Source organism: Chiloscyllium plagiosum, unplaced genomic scaffold (assembly GCF_037043375.1).
Source record: "Chiloscyllium plagiosum isolate Xiang-an unplaced genomic scaffold, Cpla_swu_hap1 HiC_scaffold_6, whole genome shotgun sequence".
Lineage (NCBI taxonomy): Eukaryota > Metazoa > Chordata > Chondrichthyes > Orectolobiformes > Hemiscylliidae > Chiloscyllium > Chiloscyllium plagiosum.
The window spans coordinates 97028358-97047785 of NW_028270144.1; the positions used below are offsets into that span (position 1 = coordinate 97028358).

General features: G+C 41.3%; 1 protein-coding gene across 1 annotated transcript in view; it reads left to right on the plus strand.

The window, feature by feature from the left end:
- LOC122551068 (neurobeachin) overlaps positions 1 to 19428 on the plus strand; it is a 991558-nt gene that overhangs the window by 70237 nt on the left and 901893 nt on the right. Inside the window, exon 2 of the mRNA XM_087988254.1 lies at positions 15810 to 16041. Coding sequence (XP_087844380.1) covers positions 15810 to 16041 — 232 coding nt within the window. The remainder of the gene's footprint in view (positions 1 to 15809; positions 16042 to 19428) is intronic.

Genomic DNA, 19428 nt, shown 5'->3' on the forward strand with positions numbered 1-19428 from the left:
AAAGTATGTTCCAGCAATAGAGCAGAGTGAAGAATACAATGTTATGGTTGCAGAGAAGGTGCTTAGAGAGCAAGATCGTCATTAAATTTAAAATTTGAGAGATCTATTCAGAAGTCTTAAAATAGTGGGGAAGAGGCTGTTCGATGTGGGAAAGTGTGAGGTGGTGCACATTGGTAGGAAGAGTTGAGGTGTAAATTACTTTCTAAATGCAGAAAGGCTTTGGAAATCTGAAGCACAGAGGAATTTGAGTGTCCTAGTTCAGGATTGCCTTATGTAATATATGCAGATTTAATTGGCAGTTAAGAAGGCAAATGCAATGTGAGTATTCATTTCAAGAGGGCTGGAATGTGAGTGTAGCGATATACTGCTGATCAAAGTTTATGCGAAGATTTGTAGCTCGGGTGCTTGTTGATTGAATCAGTGGATGAGTGCCATGCCTCTAGGAATTCCCTGGCTGTTCTGTGTTTGGCTTGTCCTAACAAACAGTCTTACCGCAAATCCAACCGAAACTCTGGGTCAGATATGTGGACGACACCTTTGTAATCATTAAAAACACAGAAATAGAGAACACACACTGGTTCATCAAAGCCACACTCACAGGAATCTGATTCACTAAACAGGAAGAAAAGGACAAACAAACTCCCATTCCTAGACATGATGGTACAGAGAACACCAAACGGAGAATTCACCACAAAGGTATACAGGAAAGCCAGACACACAGACCAACCACCCCAACACACAAAAAAGAAATTGCATCAAGACACTGTTCAAAAGGGCCACAACACACTGCAGCACACCAGAACTGCAAAAAGAGGAAGAAGAACACCTCTACAATGTATTCGCCAAATACTGATACCCCCGTAATTTCATCAACAGATGCATAAGGGAAAGACAACGGAATGAGGACATGCCACAACCCAAAGGACTAGCCACTTTACTATACATCAAGAACATTTCTGAACTGACAGCCAGACTACTGCGACCACTAGGACTCATAACAGCACACAAATCAACAGCCACTCTCAGACAACAACTCACCAGGACAAAGGACCCAATACCCAGCAGGAGCAAAACCAGCGTAGTATACAAAATCCCATGCAAGGACTGTACAAAACACTACATAGGACAAACAGGAAGACAGCTAACGATCCGCATCCACGAACACTAACTAGCCACGAAACGACAAGACCAGCTATCCTTAGCAGCACATGCAGATGACAGGCAACATGAGTTTGACTGGGACAACACTACTATTTATAGGACAAGCCAAACAGAGAACAGCCAGGGAATTCCTAGAGGCATGACACTCATCCACTGATTCAATCAACAAGCACATCGACCTGGACCCAATATACCGGCCACTGCAGCGGACAGCTGGAACTGACAACCGGAAGCGGCAGAGACAAACCACTATAAATGCCGGAGAAAACAACACAGAAGCGCTTCACAGGAGGCTCCCAAACACTGAGGATGTCACCTAGACAGGGGGACGAAACGTCTGCAACACAAATTCCCAGCTCAGCGAACACAACCACAACATATACTGCTGAGTCTGTATAAGGCTCTGGTTAGACCGTATTTAGAATATTGTAAACAGTTTTTGGTCCTGTATCTAAGGAAGGATGTGCTGGTGTTGGAGGTCCAGAGGAGGTTCAAAGAATGATCCTGGGAATGAAGGGCTTGTCATGTGCGGAGGGGTTGAGGACTCTGGGTTTATACTTCCCCTGGTGCTGTGGTGGGATTTCAACTTAAGTTTCCGGATCATTAATTCAGGCGTCTAGATTGCTAGCCCAAAAGCAACAAAACTGTGCTACTGTGTCCTTGTTCAATACTGTTACAAATCAGAATGTGTCTAGTTTTGAAGTCATCTTCAAGTAATTTTTGCAGAACTCCAAACAATTTCTAGAAACATTCTTCCTCGTTGTGTTCAGTTAATCTTGATGTGGAGGTGCTGATGTTGGACTGCGGTGGACAAGCTCAGAAGTCACGACACCAGCTTATAGTCATAGAGTCCAAGAGATGTACAGCATGGAAACAGACCCTTCGGTCTAACCTGTCCATGCTGACCAGATATCCCAACCCAATCTAGTCCCACCTGCTAGCACCCGGCCCATATCCCTCCAAACCCTTCCTATTCATATACCCATCCAAATGCCTCTTAAATGCTGCAATTGTACCAGCTTCCACCACATCCTCAGGCAGCTCATTCCAAATATGTACCACCCTCTGTGAAAAAGTTGCCCTCTCACCCTAAACCTATGCCCTCCAATTCTGGACTCCCCGACCCAGGGAAAAGACTTTACCTATTTACCTTATCCATGCCCCTTAGAAGAAATATCTTGACCCAAAGAATGTTGAGAACATAGAACTTGTTACCATGGAGAGTGCTTGGAGCATAATATAGATGAATTCAAGGGGGATCTAGAGAAATCTTTAGGGAAGAAAGGTTATGATAGATCTTTGTGAGGCAGGTTGGGAGGGTGCTAAAGTGAAAAATACAGTTTCTGGTTAGGTTGAATGACCTGTCTTATGCCATTTTTCAGTTTGTTCATGAGTTGTGGGCATTGCCAGCTAAACCATCATTTTTCACCCATAATTGTCCTGGAGAAGGTGGTGAGCTGCCTCCTTGAACTGTGTAGTGGTGCCCTTAGGAAGGAAACACCAGGATTTTGATCCAGCAAACATGAAGCAATGGTGTGCGTTTTGGAGGGGAGCTTGCAGGTGGGTGGGTTATTTTCTACCTGCTGCCCTTGTCCATTCTAGTTGGTAGAGGTTGTATGCTTGAAAGGTGCTGTTGAAGCAGTCATGGTGATTTATCTGCAGTACAACTTGTAAAAAGCTTCACCACTTGCTGTATGTTGATGGTGAAGGTAGTGAATGTTGAAGGTGGTGGATGAGGTGCCAGTCAAGTGGGCTGCATCATGCTGGTTGGTGTCAAGCTTCTCAAGTGTTGGTGAAGCACAAATCCAGGCAAGTGGCGAGTATTCCATCACACTCCTGACTTGTGCTTTGTCGATAGCCATCAGAGAGACAGGAGGTGAGAGTGGCCATCCTTGACAGTATGTGGCATTTGATCAAGTAGGGCATCAAGAAGCTAAACTGCAGCAAGACTAGTTACCTCCTGCAGAATTCCTAGTCTCTGACCTCCTCTTTGAGCCACGCTATTATATGACTAGTTCAGTTCAGTTTCTGGTAAATGGTAAACCTCAAATGTTCTTGGGGAATTCAGTGATGGTAACACCATTGAATGCCAAGGTTATGGTTATGTGTCGCCTCTTGGAGATAGGCAATATCTATCACTTTCGACATGAATGTTATTTGCCACTTATCAGCCCAAGCCAAGTCTTGTTAAATTTGGGCATGGAATGCTTCAGTATGTGAACAGTCTGATTGATGCTGAATGTTGCACAATCATCAGTGAATATTCCATTCTGACCTTAAAGTGGATGGAAGCTCATTGATAAGCAGCTGAAGATGGTTTGGCCTAGAATGCTACCTTGAGAAATTCTGATGTGGAGGTGCTGGTGTTGAACTGAGGTGGACAAAGTTAAAAATCAGACAACACCAGGTCATAGTCCTACATGTTTATTTAGAAGTACTAGCTTTCAGAGCGCTGCTCCTTCATCAGGTAACTGGTGGGGCAGGATCGTAAGATACAGAAGATCACAGTGTCATACAGTTAAAATGATATACTGAACAATATATTGTTTTAATTGCATGAGACTTAATAGCAATCTAGGTTTGTTTATTATATCGTTTTAATTGCATGACACTTTGAGTTTGCTATAAATTCTGTGTCTTATGATCCTGCTCCATCTGATGAAGGAGCAGAGTTCTGAAAGCTAGTACTTCCAAAAACACCTGTTGGACTATGACCTGGTGTTGTTTGATTTTTAATTTTGAGAAGTTCTGACGGTGATGTTTTGAGAATGAATGACCTCCAACAAATATGATTCCCCTCAGTGGACAATCTCCCTGATTTCCATTAACTTCATTTTAGCTAGGGCTTCTTGACGCCCTAATCAGTCAAATGCTATACACTATCAAAGCCAACCTTGATAGTCTTACCTCTGGGCCTCTTGTAATTCTGAATTTCTCTGTCATCTGATGAACTTTGCCATTGTTATGGTTGCTCAGGGACTGTCTATATTTCTTTGCAAATTCCTTCACCCGTCCATGTAATTTGTAGTAAGGTATAAAATTTTAATAAAACACCCCAATATAGGTACTACATTTGCGTCATTTGCAATGTATTTTCTAAATGATTAGGAGACATTTTGTGCATTTGGTTCATGAGAACTAATCTGAATTTTCTTTTTCAGCTGAAATTAGGGATGCTTTTGGTTCTTGCTATTTGAATGTAACATTGAGTCTGACAGCTGACTATTCTGCAAGTTCACAAATTTAATTTCAAATTGACATGCAAGATTTTATATGTGCGAAGTTGAAAATAAAACTGTGAAACATCAATACTAAAATAGGTTGCAGATGTGTTCCAATTCCTATCAGTATATATATACTTTTGTGCAGCTACTTTGTTCATTTTGATCTTGTGCTTTTATGTATGCACCTTATCAGGTTTGCATTTGTCACAAAGCAAAAGAAAACAAATCCACATGTAGCTGAGTGCAAGGTGTTTTTTCTGCTTGACAACTGTGAGAGAAATGAGATAACGAGAGTCCAGAGACAGTGTATTCCTGTTAGGATGAAAGGAAAAGCTGGTAGGTGTAGGGAGTGCTGGATGACTAAAGAAATTGAGGGTTTGGTTAAGAAAAAGAAGGAAGCATATTTCAGGTATAGACAAGATAGATCGAGTAACTCTTCCAAAGAGTATAAAGGCAGTAAGAGTATACTTAAGAGAGGGGACATGAGATAGCTTTAGCAAATAGAGTTAAGGAGAATTCAATGGGTTTTTACAAATACATTAAGGGCAAAAGGAGAGAATAAGGCCCCTTAAAAATCAGCAAGGCGGCCTTTGTGTGGAGTTGCTGGAGATGGGGGAGATACTAAATGAGTATTTTGCATCAGGGTTTACTGTGGAAAAGGGTGTGGAAGATATAGAATGTAGGGAAATAGATGGTGATGTCTTGAAAAATGCTCATATTATAGAGGAGGAAGTGCTGGATGTCTTGAAACGCATAAAAGTGGATAAATCCACAGGGCCTGATCAGGTGTACCCGAGAACTCTGGGAAGCGAGGGAAGTGATTGCTGGACCACTTGCTGAGATATTTGTATAATTGATAGTCACAGGTGAGGTGCTGAAGTTCGGAGGTTGGCTAACATGGTACCACTATTTTAGAAAGCTGAGGATTAGCTGGGGAACTATAGACCAGTAAACCTGACAGTGATGGACAGGTTGTTGGAGGGAATCCTGCGGGACAAGGTGTACATGTATTTGGAAAGGCAAGGACTGATTAGGGGTAGTCAAATGGCTGCGAGTGGGAAATCATGTCTCTCAAACTTGATTGAGTTTTTTTAAAGAAGTAACAAAGAGGGTTGTTGAGGGCAGAGCAGTGGATGTGATCTATATGGACTTCAGTAAGGTGTTCGACAGGGTTCCCCTTGGGAAACTGGTAGATCATATGGAATACAGGGAGAACTCGCCATTTGGATACAGAACTGGTTCAAAGGTAGAAGACAGATGGTGGTGGTGGTGGAAGGTTGTATTTCAGACTGGAGGCCTGTGATCTGTGGAGTGCCACAAGGATTGGTGCTATGTCCACTGATTTTCGTCATTTATATAAATGATTTGGATGTGAGCATAAGAGGTATAGTTAGTAAGTTTGCAGCTGACACCAAAATTGGAGGTGCAGTAGACAGTGAAGAAGGTTACCTCAGATTACAACAAGATCTTGACCAGATGGGCCAATGGGCTGAGAAGTGGCAGATGGAGTTTAATTTAGATGACTGCGAGGTGCTGCATTTTGGGAAAGCAAATCTTAGCAGGACTTCAGCACTTAATGGTAAGGTCCTAGGGAGTGTTGCTGAATAAAGAGACCTTGGAGTGCAGGTTCATAACTCTTTGAAAATAGAATCTCAGGTAGTTAGGATAGTGAAGAAGGCGTTTGGTATGCTTTCCTTTATTGGTCAGAGTATTGAGTACAGGAGTTGGGAGGTCATGTTGTGGCAGTATAGGACATTGATTATGCCACTTTTGGAATATTGTGTGCAGTTCTGGTCTCCTTCCTATCGGAAGGATGTTGTGAAACTTGAAAGGGTTCAGAAAAGATTTACAAGGGTGTTGCCAGGTTGGAGGATTTGAGCTACAGGGTGAGGTTGAATAGGCTGGGGCTTTTTTCCCTGGAGCGTCGGAGGCTGATGAGTGACCTTATGGAGGTTTATAAAATCATGAGGGGCATGGATAGGGTAAATAGACAAAATCTTTTCTCTGGGGTAGGGGAGTCCAGAACCAGAGGGCATAGGTTTATGGTGAGAGAGGAAAGATATAAAAGAGACCTATGAGGCAACTTTTTCACAGGGTGGTAAGTGTATGGAATGAGCTGCCAGAGGAAGTAGTGGAAGCTGGTATAATTGCAACATTTAAGAGGCATCTGGAAGGGTTTGGCAGGATATGGGCCCAGTGCTGGCAAGTGGGACTAGATTGGGTTGGGATATGTGATCGGCATGGACGAGTTGGACCGAAAGGTCTGTTTCCATGCTGTACATCTCTATGACTCTATAACTAATGCAGTATTTGAGACAATAGAAAATATACCTCTGAACCTATGCAGTGAATAGATTGTTAAAAACAATTTGTTCTCTATTAAATGTTAAAAGATTGATACTCTGGTGAGGGAAACACTTGTGGAAACTTGACTGAAAAGTAATTTTGGGGGACTTTAATATGCAGGTAGACTGGGAAAATGAGGTTGGTAGCAGATCTCGAGGCAAGGAATTCGTGGTATATCAATAGATGGTGTTTTCTTTTTGTGCGGCTTGTGGTAGAGCCCACCAGAGAACCAGCATGATGTGAGAGGCAGAGTTAATTTGGGAGATGTAAGTGAAGGAACCTTTCAGGGATAGTGACCATAATATAATAGAATTTACTCTGCATTCTGGGAGTGTGAAGATGGAATCCCATGTAATGGTATTACAATTGAGTGAAGGTAGTCACAAAAATGTGGGAGGAGCTGGTCAAAATTGAACGGAAGAGAAGCCTCTTCGAGAAAATAGTGACGCAGCAATGGCAGGTAATTCGGGAACCACAACAGAAATTCATCCCAAGGACGCAGAAACATATTAAGGGGAAGATGAGGCTACCGTGGATAACAAAGTCGGGAACAGCATAAAAGCAAAAGAAAAAGCTTACAGTATGGTAAAGATGAGTGGGAAACCTTTAAAAAGGAGCTGAGGGTAACTCAAAAAGTAATAAGGGTGGACATGAAATATGAGAGTAAACTAGCTTGAAAGATAAAAGAAGATTGCAAGAGTTATTTTAAGCCTCTAAAAGGATGGAAAAAGGCACTGGAAAATGAGGTCGGAGAAGTAGAAATGGGGATGAAAGAAATAAGAGGAACCGAATCGGTATTTTGCACAGTGCAAGATCACCAGTAACATACCAGAACTTCAAGAGTGAGGGAGCAGTGATGAGTGGAGTGTCCATCACTAAAAAGATGATGCTCCAGAAGCTTAAAGGTCTGAAAGTGGATAAGTCACCTGGATCAGATGGACCCCACTCCATGGGTTCTGAAGGAGATAGCTGAGGAGATTTTCAAGGCATTGGTGATCTTTCAGCAATTACTGGAGGCGGGGAGGATCCCAGAGTGCTGGAAAGTGGCTAATATAATACCTCTGCTTAAGGCAGTTTCAGTGGGCAAATGCAATGTGGTACTCATTTCAAGAGGGCAAACAAGAGCTGTAGTCAGAGTGCATTTGGAACATTGTGAGCAGTTTTGGGCCTCTTATCGAAGGAAAGATGTGTTCAGAGGCATAATTCTCACTGGTCTTCTGTAATGTCACAAAAAAAACTCAATCATGTTAGTTAAACACTATATTTCCCTTAAACACGTGCTGTCATTCCTTAATGAATTCACATTTGTCCAGTGACTTTCACCTTTTGGAAAATACTTTCCACCACTGAGGTTAAACTGACTGGTCTGTAGTTATTGAGCCTATCCTCTCACCCTTTCTTGTCAATGCCTCTGCAATTATTAGTCTTTCCTCTCTGTTATGTCTGCATCTCATCTACTAGTGAATTGTCAATCTTAGATCAGTGATTCATACTGAAATGTAGGGAACATGATTAAAAATTTTCATATCGAAAAATTGGTTCTCTGGCTGATGGTGAAAAAATGCATAGACAATACAAGGCATCACTGGTCAGGTGGGCACAAATGTGACAAATGGCATTGAATTTGGGGACATGGGTACTGAGAAGTGTAGTGGAACAGAGGAATCTGTTTGCTTGTTGATACATTCTTTCTCTTCTACCTTTAGGAATCTAACGTAGAAGCCATAACTTGCCTTTTATTAGTTGAGATAAGGTGTACAAGAGCAGGGAGCTTGTGCTGGAAGAGTGTAAAAATGTGGACAAAGGGACTGTGTATAGGTTTTCTCATCACCAGTACGTACCTACAGTTGAGGTTAAATGTAACCAGGTTATGATTGGAAAATATCATGTAAACTAATTTGAATATGATTGAATAATTCAGTCATGTGTACTAATCTGAAATGAAGACTGTGAATGGGGTTGGATAGAGATATGGATGAGTAAGTGTTTAGCAATTTAATTGGAAGTTGATTGGAACCTTGTTATCAGTGGAAATAGTATAATGAAGTTTGAGTTGTACACCTGCGCATGCATGGATAATTTTTAAGCAAAGAAATCTGAGTCTTGTCTGGTTTAAAGAGAGAATTGTTACGACGGGGGTAAATCCTCCTGCTTAATTTAAAACCAGCAACACAGAAATTGTTTATCCCATCCAGCAATCTGTAAAAATCAGGTGGCCAAGAACTATTTAAAGTAAAAAATTAACAACTTTATTTCTTAAAGTATAACAGAGGATAATTAACTAACCACTATTTACAATTTCTTTCTCTAACCTATCTGTTACCTTCCCTTCTATAATACGAGCCTGATAAAACTCCCAATTAAAATTTATAAAACAACACTTCTTATCTCAAACCCAGGCAGCTATAGGTTCTTGTCTTCGGATCTTCCTGTGTCGTCTTTTCTCTTTGTTGGGAACATTTACATTACAGGTTACTGATCGAAAAGGAATTTTTGAAGAGTTTTATTTTCGAGCAATCTTATATGCTAAGATGTGGCAGATCTCCTCTCATCTGCTCAATTTTCCCCAGTCTTATACTCCACAGCATCGGATTGTGTCATTGGCTTTTAAGATTGTCAATGTACTCAATTCAAACTTGATTAGAGTTTATGTTTTGGGTATAATTTAAACTGGCCGAGTTTGAATTTGTTTTTGTCTCCAAGCAAAGAACTAATTGAGTGGTTTGACCCAGTGTTACATTGTTACCATTTTTTAATACACTTGGTGAGTCCGGTAGTTCTGCTTTTAACTCGCTTAAAGGTATACCCACATCTTCATAACAGAATAAAAAGTTAAGAGTACCTTTTTGACAAAAAAGACTAATTAAACAACAGCTAGAATATTGCGTGGAACTCTGATCGCTGTGTCACAGGAGAGAGTCCAGAAGTAATTTCATAAATTAGAAGAAGGCACTGAAGAAGGCCATTCTGATCATTGTGTACTCGGCAAATCTCCAAGATTAATTCAGCTAGCCCTGTTCCCAACCTGTTTCTCTGTAACCATGCAACATTGTTTTATCGATACATGGTTCTGTAATTCCCTTTGGAAATCCTCAAAGAACCTAGAAGCACAATATTCTTAGTGCATTATGGATCCTAAGAACTTTTTAAGCAGACGGCTTTCTCATCTAATTTTTGATTCTTTTGCCAAGCACCTTACATTTATGTTTGGTTCTCAATCCCTTTGGCATTAAAGATATTTCCTGTCTAGCTACTTTAATTAGAGCATTGTTGTCTAGCAGGATTTCAGTGATCACTAAACTATAATCAACAGCTTAACTATTGGCTACATGATATGCAGTACGGACATAAAACAGATCGGCTGTGATTTTATCAAATGGCAGAGCAGCCTTGAAGGGCTATTGACTCCCAATTCACATGTTTGTACATACAAATGTTGACGTGAATCATGTAACAATCTGCCAGAGCATAAATGGAACTGAGGTACATCTCTAAAGGTGATCAGTAGTCCACAGCACTGTCACAGAATAATTACACAGCATCCATTCTTAAGGTAGAACAACTCAAATACTTCGTCATGCTCGCATTTGTTTCAATAGGGGACACTTTATTGCATGTCTTAATTGATTCAGGCTATTGTTTTATAAATCAGAACAGAAGAAGGAAGAAAAACTCAGGAGGTCAGGCAGCACAACATGAGAGAGGCCTGGTGAGATTAAATAACAAATTATTTCATGATGCAGCAACCAAAAAGAGTGTTAATATGTATTAGTGGTTCCCAACATTTTCAATAAGATGGCATGCTTCAATGAGCCAATTTCACAGCACACTAGGATCACTTGTAAAAACTATCACATCATGGTGAAAAAGATCATCTAAAATTACAAAGGGATCTTGATCAATTCAGCCAAGGGGCTGAGGAGTGGCAGATGTAGTTTAATTTGGGTAAATGCAAGGTGTTGCATTTTCATAAGATGAACAAGGACAGGATTTACACAATTTAGATAGGGTCCTGGGGAATGTTTTTGAACAGACATTCTTTCGGGATTCAGATCCATTGTTTTTAGAAAGTTTGTAGAAATCACAAACGGACAGGGTGGTAAAGAAGGCATTTGGCATACTTGCCTTCATTGGACAGACCACTGAGTACAGGAGTTGGAATGTCATATGGTTGTACAGGACATCGATGAGGCCACTTTCGAACTGCTGTATATAGTTCTGGTTACTCTGCGATAGGAAGGATGTTATTAAATTGGAGAGGGTATAGAAAAGCTTTACAAGATTGCTCTGAGAAAGGATCACTGGATTCTCTTTACAGATGCTACCATACCTGTTGAGCTTTTCGAGAAATTTCTGTTTTTGTTTACAAGCATGTTACTAGGAGTGGAGAGTTTGAGTTATAAGGAGAAGCTGGATAGAGTGGGGACTTCTTTCACTGGAGCCTAGGAGGTTGATGGGTGACCTTTATAGAGGTTATAAAATCATGAAGTTATAGATAAGGTGAATAGCAAAGATCTTTTCCCTCGGGTAGGGGAGTTCAAAATGGATAGCGTATTTTTAAGGTGAGAGTAGAAAGATATAAAAGATTTAAACTTTTACACACAGGGTGGTTTGAATATGGAGTGAACTGCCAGAGGAAGAGGCAGATGTAGGTACAGTCATAACATTTAAAGGACATTTGGACAAGTACATGGATCGCAAAGGTTTAGTGGCATATGGGCCAAATGCAGACAAGTGGGAGGAGATTAGTTTGGGGAAACCTAGTCAGCATGGATGAGTTGGACTGAAGGGTCTGCTTCCGTGCTGTATGACACTATCTCAATTTTGACCTTTGGCCACTTGCATTTAGAATGTTCACGTTTCCGAATTTAAAGACTGATTCCACTCTCTTAATTTGATTACTTTTCAACAGTTTTGAGCTGGAATTTTGGTTGAATAGAATGCTTTTAAGATGAAACTGCTTGTTTTCCATGGATTTTTATTAGCTTTACAGAAAGTTTCATGGCACACTAGGATAATTTTCATCACAAACCAGTTAGAATCCACTGATGCACATAGTGAAGATCCAAAGATATGTCCAAATGAAGTGAATTGCTACATATAAGGATAAAGAAAATAAAGATCAACCCAGCAAAGCAAAGAGAAAGAAGCACAAGCACAGAGCAAGATTAAGACAGATGTTACGATTTAAAGTTTTTGAACTCTGTTGAGTCCAGCAGACTGTCAAGTGCTGAACTGAAGATTTGGTGTTGCTCAGATCTGGCAGCCTCTTTGGAGAGAAAAGCCAAGTTAGCATTGTGAGTCCATTGAGTTCTGATGAGTCATACAGTTTTTATGTGGTGTTGTTGCTTAAATGTATTTTGGATGATAACATTGCAGAGCAACTAATACCTTCAGGTTCCAGTTACGAGTCATTTCAATTTTTTCATCTTACTTCCATTCAGACTTTTTTGTCCATGAGCTGCTGTAGTGTTCCCATGACGTTCAGTATAAGCTGAAGAAACAGCACCTTAGCTTGAGACTTGAGGAAAGATTTGATACTTTGTCTTTTGGATCATAAGGTTCAGGATTGTAGTAGTGAATGGCATACAACAATCCAGAGTAAGTTGGATCAGTTGGCAGAGATCTGACTTTTATGGGTCAAGGGAGTTGTCCTCTTCCTCTTCGCAGGTCAATTTGGTAAATTTAGCGTACATTCTTTGGTCCAATCATTCATACAAATTATAAAGTGTTGAGGCCCCAGCACAGACTTCTGGAGATCAGAAGTGACTAAATTAAGCAGATAAGATCCTGAGGACACTTGACCAGGCAGTAGATGCAGAATCTTTAAATATTTTTAATGCAGAGGTAGATAATCCTCGATTACCAAGAAAATGAAAGATTAGTAGAATGTAGAGTTGAGGTTAAAATCACATCAGCCATGCTCTGGAGCAGGCGCAAAGAACTGAATGGCCTACTGTTGTTGTTTATTCATAGTTAGTTTATCTTGACTGTGCTGAAAAATCCCCAATTTTAATGGTTGACATGAATATCATCCTAAAAACACTCGTCAGCTGGAGAGATGAGCTGATTTTTTTTCTTCTATTGAAAGAAAGAACCCTGTGCAAAACTCGTATGTAGTCAATCTTAGCACTGAATTGATTGCAAAATTCTTGTGACAATATTTGTGAAAAATGTGATTGTACAATGTCAGGCTAAAATTAATAAGAACATTTCTAGTAAACTAAAATCACTGAAATACAAGCGGGGTGCATTGGACCTTGATGAATCAAGAGGTACACTAAGACCAGTCCAAGAAAAATGCTGAGTGCAATGGTAATTTTTATGCATGCCACCTTTGACCTTCTAAAGGCTTTCAATACTCAACTGGCAGAAATTAATGACCATTCTCTCGCTGCTCCATGATTTCATGTAAGTTGTGATCCTCACCATTGATCCACCACACAGTCAGAGAGTCCTACAGCATGGAGACAGGCTCTTTGGCTCAAACTGGTCCATGCTGACCAAAATGTCCATCCATGCTAACCCCATTTCCCTGCACTTGGCCCATATCCTTCCAATCCTTTCCTATCCATATATTTATCCAACTGCCTTTTAAATGTTGTTAATGTACCCTCCTCAACCACTTCTGGCAGCTCATTCCATATACGCATCATCCTCTCTGTAAGAACAAAAATTGCCCCTCAGGTTCCCTTTTATTTGTTCCCCATTAACCTTAAACTGATGTCCTCTAGTCCTCAGTTCCCCAACCCTGGGAAAAAGAGTGCATTCATCCTATCCATGCCCCTCATGATCTTATACACCTTTATAAGGCCTCCCTCAGTCTCCTACGCTCTAAAGAAAAACATCCTAGCTTGTCCAATCTCTCCTTATAACTCAGAGCCTTAATTCCAGGCAACATCCTTGTAAATTTCTTCTGCACTCTTTTCAGTTTAATAACATCCTTCCTATAATAAGTTGACCAAAACTGAGCACAACACTCCAAATGCGTCCTCACCAGCATCCTGTATAACTGCCAAACTTCTGCACTCAGTGCCCTGACTGATGAAGGCCAGTGTGCCAAAAGCCTCCTTCACTGCCCTGTCTACCTGTGACTCCACTTACACATGTTGTTACAATTGGCAGATTTTGATGAACACCGCTTTTAATGCTCCTCAACTTTAAATTGGGATAACAATAGTTTATAAATTCCCCAAGGGCCCTGCCAGATAGAGCCATCGTCAGTGCAATTCTAATTTTGGAGCAAATAAGATTATTCCTGAATAGATGGTGGAAATTTGGCGACAATGAATCTATAAATTGTAAAAGATATTCAGCACATTGCAGAATGTTTATTTGTCATTTTACTACAATTGTCAGATGTAACACTGAAGAAAACAATAAATGTCTTAACTAAAGGTGCTATGCTGGTTTGGGAGAAACTGGGAGGTTTGCAGACTCAGTAGTTAATGTATTGAGCTGCGACAATTTATCAATCAATGAAGCAAACAATATTCAGCATGTTACATTACACCATCAGTGAAGCTTAATTATGTGACTGTCATGTTGAAACTTTGCATCCAAATTCTTGTTATTGTTCATTATGATAACTCATCATTTTTAAAAAAATTTTTTTTTAAAGCCCCTTTCTCACCAAACTGCTGTATGACTGGAAAAGTTGTAGCCTTTAAGAGGGACACTGAGGGATTTGAACATAAGTATGAGAATTTTAAAATAGAGTTGTCACCAGATTAAAAGTGACTTTGGTCAGAAAATGGTGTGACATAAATAGGATTTAGCACAAGCTAGGCAGAATGTTGACTTGACAAATCTGGAGGTGTCAAAGGCACGAATGAGGGTTTTTAACTTGCAGATGAGTGAGGCAGGGGCATTGATGGGTAGCATGTGGATGGAGAATAGATAGTCTTGTTGATGTACCTTCTACGAGCAATGAGTCACAGGTGCAAAATAAAAGTAGTTCAGAAGCTAGAAATGTAAAATAATAACTGAAAATGCTGTAAATACACAAAGTCAGGCAGCAACTCCGGACAGACATCAGAATGATTCTGATGAAAGGTAATATTTATTGAAATTGTTAATTCTATTGAAAAAGAAATACAACATAGAAACCGGTAATTTCACCAATGTCAATGTTGCTTTTCACTGAATCATTGATAATGAGTCCAAAACCAGTCTTTAACTCTTATTAGCTTTTATTATCATAGGAATTTCTTTAGTGCATTTTACATTGTAAGACAATAAGATTTTTGTTGTTATAATTATATTTTTAATGTTCTCAATTTTTTTATTTCACATCTCCTTTTGTTTCTCTTATTACGTTGTTTCCTAGTTTGGATATACTCATTTGGATATATCCATTATTGGATCTTAAGCATGAAAGTCAATAAGTTAAAAACTGAAAGAACTGTGAATGCTGTTTTTAAAAAAAACAAAAAAATTGCTGGAAAAGCTCAGTAGTTCTGGCAGTATCTGTGGCGAGAAATTAGAGTTGATGTTTCAGTTTCAGTGACTTCAGATGTGAACTCTGATTTCTCGCCAAAGATGCCAGATCTGCTGACCTTTTCCAACAAGTTCTATTTTTATTTTTGAAAGCCAATAGGTTATTGTATTTGAGTCCCTTTTTACCCCCACGAGATTCACATGTTTAATTTGCTGGAAGGATTGTTGGTTGGCATTGTGGCTTGTTTTAGTTTTCATCAACTGGGAGTACACAGGTTGTAATCGTGTTCTCAGGACCTAAAACGTTAACTCTGATTTCTCTCCACAGATACTGCCAGACCTGCTGAGCTTTTCCATCAATTTCTGTTTTTGTTTATGATGCTTCTACTAATTTCACAGATAACCTGGTGATCTCCAGATTCAGAGTACAGTTTAGATGCAGCACTGAAATTTCCTCACTCATTTTGTTTACTAGATAAGCTTGCTGTGTCAAAGGGAAGCTTCGTAAAATTTACTGGTGTTGGACTCCAGCCTGAATCCAGTTAAAATAGACTGATCTAAATATTTTTGAAACTGTACAATTTTAAATGAAACTGTTAAAAAAATTTTTCTTTTTTCTTTTATCCATCCCTCTGACAGCTAGTTGGTGGAGAATTTGACTTGGAAATTAACTTCATCATTCAGGATGAGGAGAGCATAGCATGTATGATAGAACTTCTTGAACACTGTGATGTCACCTGCCAGGCTGAGATTTGGAGTATGTTCACAGCCATTCTGCGTAAGAGTGTACGCAACCTTCAAGCAAGCACAGAGGTTGGCCTCATTGAACAAGTGCTATTAAAAATGAGCAAAGTGGATGACATGATAGCAGGTAATCATTACTTAAGTCACGCTGATAATATTAAATCTGCTAAAATGTAGGGCTCAATTTGATATCTCTAAGTGCTTGGGTTTGAATGGGTTGAAATTGGGCCCAGAGATTGAATCACTTGATTCATTTTGTGATGTCACATATACTGTTTTCCTTTTTATGTTTAATCAGGAGATATTGCAATGAAAAATAAATTGGTAGGACAAAAGTCAGTGATTTTTTGACGGAGATATTTTTGAGTTTTAAAGATTTGTGGTATAATCTCTGTCCTTTATCTGTGGTATAATCTTACTTTCCTCTACTTTTGCTTTTCACTCGCATCCATCTGCAGTTCACCTTTCTGAAAACCTCTTTTCTGCTTAATTTCTCTCTCCTTATTTTTTCACTCCATGAATTGGTTTTCACTCAATTAGTAATTTTTTTTGGTTTTTCATTGAATGCCTCGTTTGCCTTCTCTGTAAATTCTTCATTTCCCGGTGTGATTTTGGCAGGAAGAATAAAAAGACAATGTATTATGTAAATGGACAATGACTGCAGAATGCCAAGATTTATAGGAATTTATTTATTCTGGTCCATCAGTCCCAAAAAGTTAGTAGGCAGATACAGCATATAATTGAGAAGGCTAATGGAATACTATCCTTTTATTCCAAGAGAAATTGCACATCCAAGTAAGGATGCTACGTTTCAGTCATACAAAACATTGTTGAGATTTCATCATGAATGTTGTATGCATTGTTAGAGAAGGAAGTAAATGTCTTGGATGTGGGATCAGAGCAGGTTTACCAGATTAGTACCTAGAATGAAAAGCAGGAGGTTGGAAGAGCACAGCAAGCCAGGCAGCATCAAGAGGTGGAGAAGTCGATGTTTCGGGTGTAACTCTTCTTCAGGACTGTGGGTGGGTGTAAGAGGAGCTGCAGGTAAAGTGGGTTTGAAAACGCAAGGTGGTGAAGTGGGGATAGGTGAAGACAGGCAGAGGGTACGACCTGGTTAGTTAATAGGAGGAATGAATCCGGAGGTGGCTGGAAGGGGGAGAGGCTGCGAAGGTAGTCGGGGGGAGGGAGGTTATTTAAAATTAGAGGCCTCAATGTTGAGCCCTCTGGGCTGTAGGCTGCCAAGGTGGAAGATCAGGTGGTGTTCTTCCAATTTGTGGTTTGGTTCATTGTGGCAATGGAGGAGGCCAAGGGTGGTCATGTTGGAAAGGGAGTGGGAAGGGGAATTAAAATGGGTGGTAACTGTGCAGTCAGGTCGGCCACTGCGGGTCCAGCTGAGATGCTCGGTGAAGCATTCGCCAAGCTTACGTTTGGTCTTCCCAATGTAGAAAAGATCACATTGGGAGAACCTGATGCAGTAAACTAGGTAGGAAGAGAGGTAGGTGAACCTCTCTCACCTGGAAGGACTGTTTGGGGCTCTGGATGGAGATGAGGGGGGATGATGTACTGGGCAGGTTTTGCATCTTTTGCAGGGAAGATACCTGGAGGTTCAGGGGACTTGGGGAGAGTGGCGCATACCAAGGACTGCCAAAGGGAACTGTCCTTATGGGAGGTGGGGAGGGGAAGATGTTTTGGTGGTTGGATCTAGTTGGTGTTGGTGGAAGTGTTTTAAGGATGTGTTTGATGTGGTGCCTGGTGGGGTAGGAGGTGAGGAACAATGGGGACTCTGTCTTTATTGCATGGGGAGGGGCGTTTAGAGCAGTGGAATGGGGAATGGAGATGGTGCAGTGGAGGGCTGTCTAGATGACAGAGGAGGGAAACGCATATTGTTCAAAATAGGTGGACATCTGGGATGCTTAGGAATGGAATGTCTCCTTGTCCGAGCAGATGCCGCGGAGGAATTGGGAAAATGAGATGGAGTTCTTGCAGGACACTGGGCAGGAGGTGGTATAGTCCAGTTAGTTGAGAGAGTCTATGGGTTTATCGTAAACATCCTTCTGGAGACTGTTGCTGGAGATGGAAATGGATAGCACAGCAGGTCAGGCAGCATCCAAGGAGCAGGAGAATCAACGTTTTGGGCATGAGCCCTTCTTCAGGAGGGCTTGAGCCCTTCCTGAAGAAGGGCTCATGCCCGAAATGTCGATTCTCCTGCTCCTTGGATGCTGCCTGACCTGCGCTTTTCCGGCAACACATTTTCAGCTCTGATCTCCAGCATCTGCAGTCCTCACTTTCTTAATGGAAATGGATAGGTCAGGAAAGGGATTGGGGGGTGGGGGGAGGTGTCCAAGATGGACCAAGTGAATTTGAGGACAGGGTAGAAGTAGTGGATGAAGTCTATGAACTGCTCTAGTTCACCTGGGTGCATGACACTGCACTGATGCAGTCACCGATGTAACAGCCCAAGAGTTGTGAAACAGTGCCTGTGTAGGTACTGAAGAGGGACTGTTTGACATAGCTGACAAAGATTTTCCTGCTCCTTGGATGCTGCCTGACCTGCTGTGCTTTTCCAGCACCACTCTGATCTAAAAACTAATAGCTGACAATGACGCAGCGGCCTCTTTACAGGGGCCCATCCATGTGCCCATGGCCCACTCCACATTTGGAAGAAATGGGAGGAGTTAAAGGAAAAGTTAAGGGTGAGGGTCAGTTTGGTGAGTTGGAGGGCATTGGTGGAGAGGGACTGGATAGATCTAATGGAGAGGAAGAAGCTGAGGGTGTGGAGGCCATTCTTGTAGGGTATGGACGTTTGTAATGACTGAACATCTGTAGTGAAGATAAAGTACTGGGGGCCGGGGAACTGGAAGTTACTGAAGAGATGGCACACGTGGTTGATGTTGTAGGTGGGAAGTGCCTGAATGAAGAGGGAGAGGATGGAGTCGAGGTAGGATGAATTGAGTTCAGTGGGGCAGGACCATACCGAGACGATGGGCCTGCCGGGGTAGTTACGCTTGTGGATCTTGGGGAACAGGTAGAACCAGGCAGTGCGGGGCTGACGGACTGGGATTGGAGGCTGTGGAGTGGAGATCACTGGAGGTAATGAGGACACTGACAGTGCGAGTGATTTTGGCATGATGGGTCGAGGTGGGGTTGTGGGCAATGGAGTGTAAGGACGTGGTGTCGGAGAGTTGGCGGTCGACCTCTGTGACAATGAGGCCAGCTTTCAAGACTATCACTGCCCCACCTTTGTTAGCAGGTTTGATGGTGAACTGGGGGTTGGTGTAGAGAAAGTGGAATGCTGCACGTTTGGAGGGGGTGAGGTTGGTGTGGGAGAGGCAGGTGGAAAAATATGAGGCGGCCAATGTCACTTTGGCAGTCAGCAATGAAGAGGTTTAGGGTGGGTACAAGGCTGGCGGGTCTGACCAAGTGGAGGAGGAAGAAGGTTGGGGTCAGGAGAAGAGGTCCTCAGGGAGGTTGAGAGTTTTTGTCAAAGAAGGCAGCAAGGAGTCTGAAACCGCAA